Below are 15,165 nucleotides of genomic sequence, written 5' to 3'. Positions count from 1 at the left end.
ATTCATTTTGCTAATTATTTGCAAAATTGTAGCTTGATTTTTTTTTTTTTTTTAGTTTCAAGCAAATCTTACTTTCTTCAGAAGTTTCCTGTAACATTTATTGGGTAGTAATTGCTGGTCCTGGTGGTTGTTTTAATTTTCTTTCAGTAATTTTCTATTGTTATGTTACCACTTAAATCTCAATAAAACAAAGAACTTATGAGTCCTGTAAAATCACATGAAGAAGGAATATTTTAAATCAACCTATAGACTATCTTCTTTCAACCTTAAACTGTGTAATTTTAATTTTAAAAATATTGTTATAATATTTGAAGGATAATGAATTTTTTTGCAGAGAAATAAAAATACTTTATCATGAATACTTAATAATTTAAGACAGTGATTATAGGCTTACAAAACCTTATCATTCCTTTCAGCCAGGACTGAATGGGAGCTTGATCGCATGCCACACAACCTATGTCAGTGTTTGGTTGGCTTCTGCTGTTCCTGTCACCTGTGATCCTGCCAATCTCCCCCCACTTTTTGAGGAAGTATTTTCTTCTTCTTCATAGGTGCATTCTTCTTGCTCCCCATTGGTGTATTTAAAATTCTGACTTTTCCTTAAACTACTCTCAGATATTCAATTTCACTATATCGTGGCTCAATTCATTATTCCTAGACTAGATAGTATATATTATAGTCATTTGGGAGTATGTGATCTATGTTTTTAATTGCTATTGTGGTATGCAAGGATTCACAGACAAGATATTAAATGATTTGACTTTATTCCAATAAAAACACTTTATATGCTGGATTAAATCACAGAGGTAGTTGGTTATCCCAGCACTAGACCTTTGGAATAAAAGCTTTCTGAGGACAGGGGTTTTTTCTCTTTTGCTCACTGTCTTAAATGTATCTGATAATAATAGGTAGCCCATAAATGTTTGTGTCTATTGAACATACACCTAGAATAAAACATTTGGATACAAACAATATTACATGGTTGGGAATATCCTCAAATCTTGTAGAAATCAAAATTTACTGAGAAATTATTTAGTTAAATAATGAATTATTGTACCTAGAATGATAAAGGGGATGCTTTTCTCAATTGACTCAAGTGCTACACTTGATCTTCATGGTGAAGTTGGATAAAGTAAACATCTTCCTGGGCTAATTTCTGAATACATTTTTATATAGTGACACTCTCTTTGCTGTCTTTGAAATGCACACCATTGTCACACTGAGTTATTTTCAGACATAGATTTTGGGTCCTTCATCATGTTTGGGTTAAAGATCTCATTAACTTTGTAGTCTTGCCATTTTGCCTGTCTCTGAGCCTGTCCACTTGATGGAATATTTTCACCTTGATCGATAGGTATAATCCATCAGTGTCTGCTGGCTTGACATTAGTTTCCTTAATACTAAGGTTAGTTTATACCCGTCCTCCTACCTCCATGAAATACACAATAGAAACCAAAACAAAAGTTATTTTAGAACAAATAGCTGACATCTCTGTGGAATTCCAGAATGAGCAATTGAACCTCAGAGAACACCCATTGCCAGCAGGGTTTCACCCAGATGCAACTGTTCTCCCAACATCACTTATCCAAAAGCAAGAGACAACTGGGCCAAGCTAACCTCTTCCTTGCTTTTGTGTACAAAAATAAATAGAATAGAACAAATAAGGAAAACAGTCCCGCAGCTGGAAGGCAACTTTAAAGAAAAATGATGTTCATAGCTATCCTGCCAGTAGCTGGCAAAGCAGTTTTTATAAAACATATTTAATGTTTACAGCCACTTGGAGGCCAGGGAAAGAGTAATACTTTGAAAATATGTTTAATGTTTCGAACCACTCAGTGGCCAAGAAGCAACCCCTGCTAACATATATTTAATGCTTAGAGTCATTTGGCGGTTAGGAAAAAACAGGAACTTCTTGTTAATTTTTAACATTTATTGCTGATCAGCGGCTGCTAAAGCGACTATCAATGCGGCATAGTTTATGTTTGGGGACACGCTGCGTTGCCACTAAAACAATTCATATACTTCTCTCAAGGCCACACAAAAACTGTCAATAGCATTACCTTTGCAATTGTACCAACTAATAAAAACATAGGAATCAAACAGAGGAATAAAACGCTCCCTGAACACACAGTCATAACATCCTATGGCCCTGAAAATAGTTCTGCCATGCTGCGTGCTCTGGGCATTTCGCTGCTGACATGGGGGGATCGCCAGGCCTTGCTCAATTTCATCAAATGTGTTAAAGCGACTCAGCAGATTGCAAAGCAGAAGTGGAATCTGATAATTGGTGCTTCTGACAAATCAACAGCTTGTCTCCACACATTAAGGTAAAAGAGTACTCTACACCAAAGAAAACGTAAATTGGAATAGAAAGTCTATTAGGCTTTTAAATAGACTTGGTAGAGTTTGTAGCCAAGATAATAGTAAATAGTGAGTGCATGTGTCAAAGGGAGGGGCTGCATAAATAACAGGCATAAATAAGTGAGGTATACCCCTGCTCATTTCCAGAGAATGATCATCAAAGTACTAGCAGGATCCTTCCCCATTTATTGATCAAAGTTTTCCAGGCGTCCTTATAAGTATATGCATTTCCTCCATTAGTTCTTGCAAGAACTTGGGGAATAGGAATTTTTATTCCTCATGTACAAGGCAAAGAAACCAAACCATAAGGTGGTTAAATAGTTTATGTCAATACACAAGGGAGGAAATGGTATAGAAGAGATTTGAACTTAACAAGTTCATCGCCCAAATGCTGCATGATTAGAACATGTTTCTGGAGTTCTGTCGTATTTCTCTAGAAGTCTTGTTTGGTAATTGAGTGCAAGCCTAGAGAAAACCATACAGCATAGATGTTTCAAAAACCATTATTTTGGCAAAATTGGATTCTGACTTTACTAACACTGCCTAGCTCATCTTTGGCCTCATATCAAAATGCAGATTCAGCTCAACAAATAATAAATGAAATTCAAAGCAAATGAAGAAGTACTGATTTACACATTCTGTAAGTATGTGAAAAATGCAACCTAGAGCACACCACTTCTAGGAACACACTAAGTTCTATTAAGAATCAAGGAACACCCTTCCTCTATACTGACCTTATAATTCAGTACTGAAACCTAGCTCAGTGGTGAGAGGGAGTATTTTCTGCTGAAAGGGCTGCAGAGATGAAGATTTGGGGGAGGAGATGCGGTCAACCAGCTCTTCCCCCAACTGGAGCATAAGCAGAGTGAACACTGGAGAATGCATGGAGTGGACACAGGGACAAGCCTAGTGAGGAAGGTGTCCACTCAGAAGTGTTGGTGAAGAGACTGTAGCATGGGGAAGACACCTATGTCTGGAGAATACGGCCCAGTGTGGGGACTGAGATGCCAATGAGTTGAGCAAATCCCCTACAGTGGAACAGAGAAGAGAGTGGAAACAGTTTGTACAGATTTTTCAAAGCTGGAATGGAGTCATGAGGATATCTGCAAGGGGTCTGGAGGGGAATATTTGTTATTTAAGGGGGTTTGGTCAAATAATAAAATATATTATGGATAGCAAGAGCCAGAGTTCTTGGAAAAGAGAATTACAAATTATAAAAGAGTGAAAACTGGAGTTAACGGTAGTGGGTGATTTGAGTTAGAGGTATTAGTGTAAAATCAAAGTTTTCAATATATGCAATAAAAGGATACAAAAGTAAATATTTATGTGTATATATACATTCTTTAACTGTTCCTACTGAGAGGGCCTGGGGCAATGGCATAGCATTAGTCAAAAGACACACACATAACAACCAGATATCGGTCTCTAAATATAATTCTTCATGAGGATGGGGTGATAAATTGCCAATTCTAGGCCTGCACAGGAAAAGTGCAGTATGAGTCCCAGACGTATTTTTTTGTTTGTTTGTTTTGGGCCAAAAATAAGGGAATATTTAAAGAATAAAGGGGTAATGTTGAATGACATGAAAATCAAATTGATGGGACTTTCACTGACCAAATCTGAAAACATTTCAATATTAAACAAATTTCAATATTAAAATAAATAATGATACAAAGAAATTGGAACCAATTTAGTAGAAAAATAAATTTTGAGACTACATTGATAAAAATTAATAAGAATTTGAAATTATGATGGGAATCAGGTTATTTTTCCAGTCTTAAACTACTCTTGACAAAATATGAAATAATTCTAAAGACAGAAAGCATAAATTTACAGTGGAATCATCATCTAATGCAGACAGCCTCTAAGACAGACTGCAATTATGCTTGAATGCAATATTCACACCTATGTTTAATCCATTTCAAGTGTGATATGAGTTCCTAACATATGGAATGTAGCATATATTTATAATTTCAAATCCAAGATAACAACTTCAGTAGACCTGGAAGTATATCCCTTCTCTCACCCTTGGTGAATTTTCAGATGAAACCACATTCCTGATTGAATCTAAAAGTACAAGGTACTTTGAAGTCGACACCAAGCTAAGATAAGGAATTACTACTAAGCAAATATTACAGCACATAGGAGAGTGCAGAAGAAAAAAAATAAAGAGGGGGAGAGTGTAGGTGGGTGGGTTATAAGGGAATGAAAATAAAATATTTTGTTAAGATCTCAGAAAGATCAAGGATGGTCCATTGGCTTACTATCTAGTCCAATAAATTTTCATCTTAAGAGATGAACGATATATTTATATCTCAAAGGTACTCAAAAAAAAAAAAAGATTATAATTCATGTAAGGGCTTTGCCACTCAGGCATCTCAATATAGTACAAGGCCAAGATGGATTCAGCTTAAAGAGATTTGTTTTCTTATTCAGTAACCCCAAGAAGACTTATGTTGTACTCATAATACCTACACAGTTCTTTAAAAGCATTCTACATACAGAAACATCAAAAGTATGAATGGAGGGTCAGGGGCAGGGTTAGACATTATACAGTGAGAAGTCTTTGAACTAATTCAATCCTATTGGGAAAGAAATTGACTGAGAGACTTAGTTGCAAGTACATCTCACATTTCCTGGGGGCAAAAAGAATGCTTATTCCTAATTCAGAAGGGAGAAATGAGTGAAGATAGTAGATCTGAATGTGAAAGACAACTGTTTCCAGAATTTGCGCCGGGTCAAATAGTTGTCTGTATACATTTACTAGCTAAATTTTAAAAATGTTATGTACCAGTAACTCACTTATTCTGTGTATTTTCCTTCCATTTGAGCAAAAATGTCTATGCAATGTATCTCATGCCTATCTCATGTATTCTGGGTTTTGGAGGGTAAAAAAGCACATATTTCATCACACGTTTACAGATCAAGATAAACTAAGTCCAAGAAATTTCATTTGCACCTGGACTTAATTTGTATGATGACATTCTAGATTTTTGAACTCATGTAATAATGAGGTAAACATTTTGGGACCCTAGACATGGGCTAAGCATATATTGCATGATAGAGCAACACGGCTCCCTGGAGAGCAGATGGACTGTGATAAGACTATCGAGGGCCTTCAATAATCCCAGCTCCCTGCACTCACGTTCTTGTGTAAACCTATTTCCTGAATATGAGTTGAACCTGTTTCTAATAATTATAATATGGCAGAAGTTATGGGATATTATTTGCAAAATAAGATTTGAGACGCTTTGGTTAGAAACAGTCTCTCCAGTTCTCTCTTAGCTGGCTAACCATAGCACCAAGCAGCAGTCATTTTGTGAGGTAACCCCATTGAGAAGGCCATGTAGTCATGGTATGAAGTCTGCCAACAGACACAGGGAATGAGATTCCTACTTCCCTGAAAGCCTCTTAAGCATTTAGATAAGATTGAAGCCTCAGCCATTAGTTTGGCTGCAGTTGCTTAAGCAGTTCATCTGATATTGGAAACTTAAGACTCCAGAAGACATTTCAGAAGGCACTAACTCTAGAAAAATGGTAAAAATTGATTACAAATTGAAATGAAGCTAAATTTATATTCAATTAATTAAAATTAATTAAAAAACCCTGAATGTGATTCCTACTCTAATACATAGCAGTTAAATTTTCTTATAAAAGTAAAGATAAAATAGTGAATAATACTGCATGCAGTCATTGTAACAGCAAAATAAAGTAGAGGATATAAACCTCCAGTTATATCTCCTCGCCCCTAATGACTTTGTAGCATCTGGTAGGCCTTACTACAACAACTAAGATTCACAATTGGCATCTCCTAAAACTTGTGAGAGAGACCTGGTTATGAAGAGTCGGATCAGCTGTCTCCAATGGTGTAACTCAGACAGAGGAAGGTGGTATAATTGTGAATAAGTATTTGAAGATGTTAAATCTGTCAGACTCTAGGAAGAGTAACTTCAACTGCATGCCCAACTGATGCATAATCATCAGACATTAAGGAGGGAACATTACTGTAATTCATTGTTACTCTAGTGGTCTTAAAGAATTAAGACTACATTTATAACATTAAATTTGTCTCTGAAGAGTAACTGCAAACTGGGGAATATCTGGATCATTAGGTAATACCCTACGGTCAGACAAAAAGCACTTTATCTCTGAATTTGACTTCCTGGCATATTGGATGTAGCACAAGTTAGTAACAAAATGACCTTTTTCTTAAACAATCCATAGATTCAGTAAGATTTTCTTCAACTTTTGGAAACTAAATATATTCCATGGTTTTATAAGTCTTGAATACTTACTTCCCCCAAATCTATGTTTATCCTGTTTACTACCCATTTGTATACTTATGTCTTTTATTGTTTTCACCATACTTATTTTTCATTCAAGCTTTGTTTATCATGTTTTAATATATGATGCATTATTGTCAAATTTATATTTGCATAATAAAATTTGCTTTGGTGTCCTAGTGTGTCTTTTGTAATACAAAATGAGATATTTTACTATATGTGTATATATATATATAATTTTAATTAGTTGAATATTCTCTTTTGTTAAAGTGAAAAAGCAACATAACACACTATTAAGGAAGTAAATTATTTCCTGGAGAGTATATCAAAAATACATCTGTAAAATTGACAGTCATATTTGTCACAATTGTTATACTGTCTAATATTCCATGGTGGGATCCATCTGGTATTGACTAAAATTTATTTTGACTTTCCAAAGAAAATAAAATATGAAGGCAGATATTACCTAGATGGAATGTGGGAAAGAAAACAGAATAAACTTTGGGAAAAGTGGCACTTGTAGTAACCATTTCCATGCTGTAAGAAGGGTATGCTTGGAGTTTGGGTGTTCATGGAACAGAATTGGGTATTCTTGGGACAGAAATAAGAGTTATGAATGCAGAGTAGTTTTTAGTTAGTTTTTGATTTGTTGTATGAATGCAGAAACAATGAATGGCAAAAATTTAAATGGCTCTCCTATGTTCTTTGGTTGTATATATATAGATAGTTTTGTAGAAAATCACATGCACTGCATGAGACATATTACTCTTTTTTTCAGAGTTTACATAGTTATGTACACAAGAACTAGGGTACAGCCCAGAGGTGCAGGAGGTGAAAGGACACATCAGAGACTGAGTGGGGAGCAGAACAGGCAGATCTATTGAAATACACTGCTGAGAGGAGCAGTTGGGTGAGTCAGGAGAGGTCTGCTGTGCCATGTGGGTCAGCTCCCTGGCAGGGGATCAAACTTGTGCTGCAGTGGCTGCAGATAGCTTCCTAGTGGTGATGTTTAACCCCTTGCACCACCAGGTAGGCCCCTAACCAGATTTAATTTCTATGTCTAATTTAAGTGATATTTATACATCTTAGTGTGTATTTGAAAAGAGCATGCTATGCAAATGTAGTGCAAGAATAGACGAGCAAACTTACAGCAGGTGTTGAAAAGGAACTGAAGTATTTACTAGTCTCTTGAACAACCAATGAAAAATATTCATAATGACACATGTTCAAACACTTTATAGAACCTATTCTTCCACAGATCTTTCTGATACCACATGGCAGCACGTAGCTACATCTCATCTCAATACTGTAAAAGTTGTAACCACTTTTTAAGCACCCACCCATCTCTTGATTTTCCAAATTTAGTCCTCTCTCCAAACACTAGTCATGAACTCCCTATACAAGGAGTTCTTGTATCTATCCTACCTGGCACAACATAAGACCTCATTGCTTTTCTAACAAGACAGATTTTTTTAGTATCACAGAGGTGGGTTTGCTTTAAGGATGCCATTTTACTAATAGTTACTGAGAGTCATATGATCCAGATTACATGAAGTAACGTGGACTCCCAGAGCCACTGACCTGACCTGCCTGTGCCATCAGGGCATCTGAGCCAATTCCCATTTGCCCTTCCGGGACAGCTGTTGGGGCAGTGGAAGTCCAATGGGGGTTGCCAGACTCTGGAAATCACAGCAATCAATATCTTATATATGAGTTTCAAAAGTGTGACGTTGTAACATAGAAGTCATCTGTAGCTTTAACTGCAAGTGTGCTAGAAGCCAGAAGTTATTTTGAGGTAAATTAAGGCTTAATAGTGGTAATTGTGGAATAAAAGTTGGAATCTGATAGCCAATAAAACTGAAGCCCTGAACTCATTGACCTTAAGTTGCATACTATAGCATTTTATAATTTAGATGGATGCTAAAGTGCAAATTTATAATAAATTTAAACTATTAACAATGATGATAGTAAAATCTTAACTGTAAATTTACCCTAATACTCACTTTACTTGAGATTGGCTTCATGGTTTGAGGGCACGACTGCTCTGGTTAGCTGCTGTGACTACAAAGGAAACAGTATCATCCTCTGGAATCTCTATATGATAGCTACAAAGCAGTAGCATAACCCTTTCTGGCCCAATCCCAGACTCAGGTGCTACACAAGCTTTAGATAATTTACTTTGAGCTCTGAATTACTATCTAGTATTTGGTGAATGACAGTTACTTCCAACACTGTGAAAATGAAAATAATTGTATCCTCTGCAGAGGAAGATAGTGTTTAGAGTTACAAATAAGATGTGTACTTCAACCTGCAGAAAATAAATGTTGAAAAGACTTCATAGCATCTGACCAAATTTTGATTTGCCTACTCACCCACAGGAGACATTTCTGGAACGCTGGCAACATAAGGTCCATCCAAAAACTTTGGCTCATTATCATTAATATCCTGCACTTTGATGATGAATTCTGATTCGGGCTCCAGGGGCTTCCTGGTTTCTATGTCCACAGCTTGAGCACGAAGCGTGTAGAAAGGTTTTTCCTCTCTATCCAGACTCCTGATTGCGTGAATGTCCCCTGTGGTTTCATCAATGGTAAAGACAGTGCCAGCACCATCACCTGAGAGGGTATATTTAACAGAGCCCTCTCCCTTATCTAAGTCAGAATGGAGCTTTTGAGGAGAGAGAGAGAGAGAGAGAGAGAGAGAGAGAGAGAGAGAGAGAGAGAGAGAGAGAGAGAGAGAGAGAATGTTAAAAAGCCATATATGTAGTATAAATATTTAACAGACATTAAGGAAAAAAAACTTTGTACATTTATCTTGTTCATTTTTTTACCAACATTCTGATTATACAATTTTACATGAAAAAATTTAATAAGTGTGTAGTGAACATCTAAATAATGTCTTTATATGTTGGATTGCACCTTTCACCTTATAATCGACTGAATTTATCACTTAAATGGATCACGTCTCTGTCCTGCCATCCATCTTTCTGTCATCTATCTTATTTTTTGATGAACGACAGCTATCAGGAGTACAGAGCCCACATATACCAACATGAATAAATATATCTAAAATTTGAATATTTCTATTTATATCTTTTGTATCTTTTAGGTGATAAAATATTCATAAACTGAAGTGCACAAATTTTAAGAGTTTTTATTTCATTTTAAATAATTGTTGTAATATAAATAAGTCATGAATACCAAACCACACACACTTTTTTACATATAAATTAAATACATATAAATTTTTATGAAACATATAATATATAAATATAGATCAATATATAAATAAATGCTTATTTTTATGTTTTTTATTTACTTCAGAATTTGTGCTAAAATGGTTTATAGCTGGGTAGTGATATAATTTAAAAAAAAAAAAACTAAAATAAGGGATAGCAAAATTTATATTTTTAAAAACATTTCCATATATCTCAGTCAAGTCCAAGGAAAGATTGCTATGAATTTAAGGGAAGATTTTTCCCCTTAATTTTTTATGAGCTGCCTTGAAGCATAGGAAGTTTCAAGCATAAAATCAAGCTGTAGATAAATGTTCTTTCAACTTTGGAATTTCAAATTACAAATTTCAACCATATTATTAAAGATGTACAACACAATGGATCTTGCTTTTGCTTCAGATTTATCAAAAGATATGAGACAGTCAAACCCTCAATGCAAAAGCCATGCCTATACCAACTGGATCCACTTAGTAGGAACTGGACAGAATAAGTGGTGATACTGTGGAAACTCTGGAAATTGTCGATAGCTTTATACTATGATCCAAGTAGAATAACAAAAATGAAGTCTACATTTAGCAAAAATTAGAGCAGTTTTCTATTTATTTATTTATATTTTATTTATGCATACAAGAACTGGGGTGTAGGCCCATGGTGTGGGGAGTGAGAAGATTCACCAGAGACAGAGTGGGGAGCAGAACAGGTGGATCTACTGAAATACACTACTGAGGGGAGCAGTGGGAGAGACCGGAGAGGTCTGCTGTGCCATATGTGGATCAACAACCTTTACTGGGGATTGACTGTGGATTGAACCCATGACACTGTGGCTGGCATAAAAAAAAGACCAAAAACATACTTTTTATGAATAAAATTATATTGAAACCTGAATGATTCTGAAATCTTTCCTTATAGATGAAAAGACTTTCTCAAATAATTCAGCAATGGAATTCAGACTTAGGTTACTCCATGAAGCTACTTCTTAATGTTATTTGCATAAAGAAGGAGAGTGTGTTACAAAAAGAGGATTCACTTTCTTTGCTTCATCTGTGGGTTCTAACTATGAAAAATCACACAATGTCACTTTACATAGGGACTTAAAACTACACATACTGCTAGCTAATAAATAATTCACAAGAATACAATTATTTTCCATTATGGCAATTTAAAAATAACAGCAAATATGTTTCCTATTCCAACTATATTTTAAAAAAAGCTGATTCTGAGTAGGTGCTGACTGTATTTACTTTCTGAAACAGCCAACTCCAATAATATCATCTTTTCGTATTGACACTTAAAATAAATTTCTCCCAGAAACTGAGTTCTATAAATGATGGCTGTAGGAATATGCACTGTCCAGGCAGTTGTTTTGTGGAAGTGGTGCTGTTATTTTCTGGTCTTTTCGAAGTCATCTCAGATGGAGCGTGTAAATGAGATGCCAACAGAGGCTTAAAAAAGATACAGAAGACTAGTTTCAGAATGGAACATCGCTGGATTGCAGCCTTCAAAGTTGTGAGAAAGCTCATCTAAAGTTAAGTGTTTACTAGTATCTACCTGATTATATTTTAGAAACACCAACATGTGCACACAATCACACCCGTGCACCCACATGCAAACAAGAATTTGTTCTCATTTTCTCTGGGTTGAAAAGTTCACATAAAATAGAATATGCTTATTATATTACTATGCTCAGCTATAATTTTATTTTCATGTGGTCTTTTTAAGTATGGGGGATGGTTAGCAGGCATAAAGAGAGTATTGATATATATGTGTGTATATAAATTATGTATGTATTTATGTATTATTATATCATATATAAAGTATATGTATTAAATTATATTATTGCCTATTTGTTGTTTCTCTGGAGAACCTGATTAACACACGTGACTTCAAAATCTTGTCCATCAGTTGATGATAAAGCATTAAAAGAACAAAAATAATATTCTTCTTTCTCTTGGGGGATCAGTCTCCCCAAAAATGTTCTGATAGGCTTTCCCCAAGATGTCCAGAGTAGGCCTTTTCCAACACGTGTTACCTTGATATATGGAAGTAAGGTTAACTGATGCCCTGGTGGTCATAGGAGAATCTATTACCATTAGTTAGAAAATGCAAATTATCTAGATTCAATAACATTTCCAGAACATTTTCACACATGAGGCCTATCTTAAGACAGGGCAACCACCTGGAGGCAAGGTTTTGTCATATGAAGTCATCTTTACCTTGTCATATAAATTTCCCATACATTTATTTTTTTAAATCTGGTGTTCTCCCCTACCTGCCTGTTGTTAATTTGTTTATCCAGTGTCAGAAGAACCTAGAAGGGCAGAGGATTTTTCTACTGTCCCTCTTAATTAATGGCATAATCTCTCTGCGTTGTCCCTGCTAAGCTGGAATAATTGGAATAGAAACACTTTTAAGTAACTTCTTTAATGTTATTTGGCCAATCAACAAGCCTTCAACCCCTTATCATTTTATAAAAATTAGCTAAACTATCTGATGCCTTTCACACCATTCTCAAGATAATTGGTAAATAATCTGGTTCCTAGAACATAAATTACTGGTAATACCAGTAAAGAGGGGAAGACTATATTAACAGTACATTCTTTCATCCAAATTGTGTTAAGGAAAACTTCAAAACAACAGGATAATTGAAAAAATGACACAATGAAAATATGTATTCTCACTCTAGATCAAACAATTATTAACATCTATGTATTTGCTTTATTTTTATGCATGAACAATTTGGGGGGGAAGTGGCATATTCCATAATAATTCACTATTTAATAATCCATTGATATTTTGAAAATAAATCTCTTTTCTTATGTAATTACATTTTTACTTAAGAGAATTACTTAAAATCCCTCTCACTATTTAATAACTAGCCACTATTAATTTCCTCCCCACTTATCTGTTCAAATGACTTTTTTAATTTGTTCTTTATTTTTGCTGAACATGGATCAAAGCAAGTTTCAAGCATGACATTTAGATTCCTTTAAGTTTAGAAAGATTAATATTTCAGGGGCCTCCCTGGTGGTACAAGGGGTTAAGTCTCACTACTATGAAGCTATCCAAGTTCAATCCCTAGCCAGGGAGCTAAACCACATGGCACAGCTGACTTCTGTCTCGCCCGCTGCTCCCCTCAGCAGTGTATTTCAGTCATTCTGCCTGTTCTGCTCCCCACTCTGTCTCTGGTGGATCCTCTCACACACATACCCGCCCTGCGCATCTCTGGCCTGTACTCCAGTTCTTATATGCATAAATAAATCTTTAAAAAAAGATTAACATTTGAATATTTACTTATTTACATGTTACTATTTTTTTTTATGCATCCTTTCTGAATTTGTCTGCTGGAACAAGAAATTTTCTGATATATTTCCTAAGTGCTTACTATTCTGTCTTACAATATCATTTCTCAATCCAAAGTACATAGGTGCTAATGAAGTGCCATAAAAATATGTCCTCTGTAAGATGGAGGGAGAAATTTGTAACACATGTTAGGAACATCTTCCACCAGGACTAAATATAAAGGAAAGGAACCTTGTATAGAACATGCCTCAAGAAATTTTGGTGCAATAACGGCATGTATGTGATAATACTCATTATTGCTTTTAAAATCTATGATTAGGAAGATTGTTGAATGGATTGGTGACATGGTTCAGGAGTTAGTGCATGAGATTTGTAGTAATATTACAACTTTTATTTATATAAAGGATTCATTCAGATAAACTGACCAAAATGAATATGAGAAAATTTTATGGCTGAAATAATTTCATTAGGTATAAAACATACTACTCTTGCTATATTCCCCTAATCTTAAAACTTTTGCTACAACTAAAATTACAAATACTGAACATTATAACATACTGAACTAATAATAAAATACTTAGGGTTTCCTTCTAATAAAATACTTAGGGTTTCCTGATGGTTACTTTGTTTCCCATCAGTACTATTTTACTCTCAGGAACATGAGAGTGGCCATTATATTAGCTACAGTGTTATTAGACGATGATTAAGGCAATGTTAATAGACAAAATGAAGGCCAGAACCAAGACATCTACAACTTTGCCTGAGGAAGGCAGTAATACAAAAGTTCTCTTTCAGAAGCCACTGAATGCCCAGGAATATTTGAGATTCTATTTCATTCTGCTCCCTAAGGGATGCATTTGTTCTTCCTAACTTGATTGTTGTCATTTGAGGAATAACACTTTACAAGGTTGGGATAACACTTTACAAGGAATAACACTTTACAAGGTTGGGAATTCCCTTTAACAGTCCAATGTGGGTTGAGAACTCCCCTGCCTGAGTTACAGACCCAAAACTATTTATCATCTGGAAATATTTTACCTTCTATAGAAGAAAGTAGACATTCATTTCAAAAAGTCCCACACTTCACAGAGGTATGCCAAGGAAGAACAAAGAAGAACAATGGATATTTGTAATGCTTGGGAGCAACAAAAGCTGATGTGCTAGAATATATTACACATCCTGCTAAGGAAAAAAAACACTCAGCCCCAATGTTCATTTTCCTTTTCTCTTTGAATATTTTGTGTGTGTGGTTACATGTGAGGAGTAGCCTCACTATTTTCTCATATTGTCCTATTTTACAACTTAGCTTACCCAGATCACCTTATATAGTTTGAATCTCACAATATATTAAGAAGTATACTCAGGGAAGTTGGAGAGGCCACTGGTGTGGGAATTGGATTTGATAGGAAAAATATGGGAGGAAAAGCTTCAGATCATTTTCCCTCTACATTTTCAAAGCTGTAAAACATTTTCAACAAAGCCAGGTTTCAGGTAACAAAACATTCTCATACAATAAACTGTCCTTATCAAATTGTCAGTAATAGAATTTCTATTTTGGATAAAAGTGAAATTTATGTGTGATATTAAATGTTGGCCATTTTACAGAATACTAGGTAGATCTCTATGATTAACTCTAGATTTAAAACAAATGCTATTATGATGAGTGAATATAATAGTGATACATTATTATAGCTATATGCTACTTATATGGTTTTGCTAATTAGCATTTATCCACACCACTGCTTTTATTAGTCCTTACTGTGCACTGTTACATCTTATCAGTTTTAACTAATTTTTTCAAAAAGATTTATTTATTTATTTATTTATTTATTTATTTATTTATTTATTTATTTATTTATACAAGCACTAGGTACAGTCAGAAGCACGGGAGGGTGAGAGAGTTCACCAGAGCCAGAGCAGGGAGCAGAGCAGGCAGAAGGACCGAAGGACACTGCTGAGGGGAGCAGCGGGCGGCAGGAGAGGTCT

General features: G+C 35.1%; 1 protein-coding gene across 5 annotated transcripts in view; it reads right to left on the bottom strand.

Annotated features, from left to right (window-relative positions):
• CDH12 (cadherin 12) overlaps positions 1–15,165 on the bottom strand; it is a 783,460-nt gene that overhangs the window by 146,286 nt on the left and 622,009 nt on the right. For all 5 annotated transcript variants that reach the window (XM_054687850.1, XM_054687851.1, XM_054687853.1 and 2 more), the window contains one exon: positions 9,017–9,311. In XM_054687850.1, the coding sequence (XP_054543825.1) occupies positions 9,017–9,311 (295 nt within the window). The remainder of the gene's footprint in view (positions 1–9,016; positions 9,312–15,165) is intronic.

The sequence above is a fragment of the Talpa occidentalis genome, unplaced genomic scaffold (genome assembly GCF_014898055.3).
Source record: "Talpa occidentalis isolate TD23 unplaced genomic scaffold, MPIMG_talOcc4v2.1 talOcc4.6, whole genome shotgun sequence".
Taxonomy (NCBI): domain Eukaryota; kingdom Metazoa; phylum Chordata; class Mammalia; order Eulipotyphla; family Talpidae; genus Talpa; species Talpa occidentalis.
Note: the sequence above shows the minus strand (reverse complement) of the source record. Positions and strands in the feature narration are given on the sequence as shown.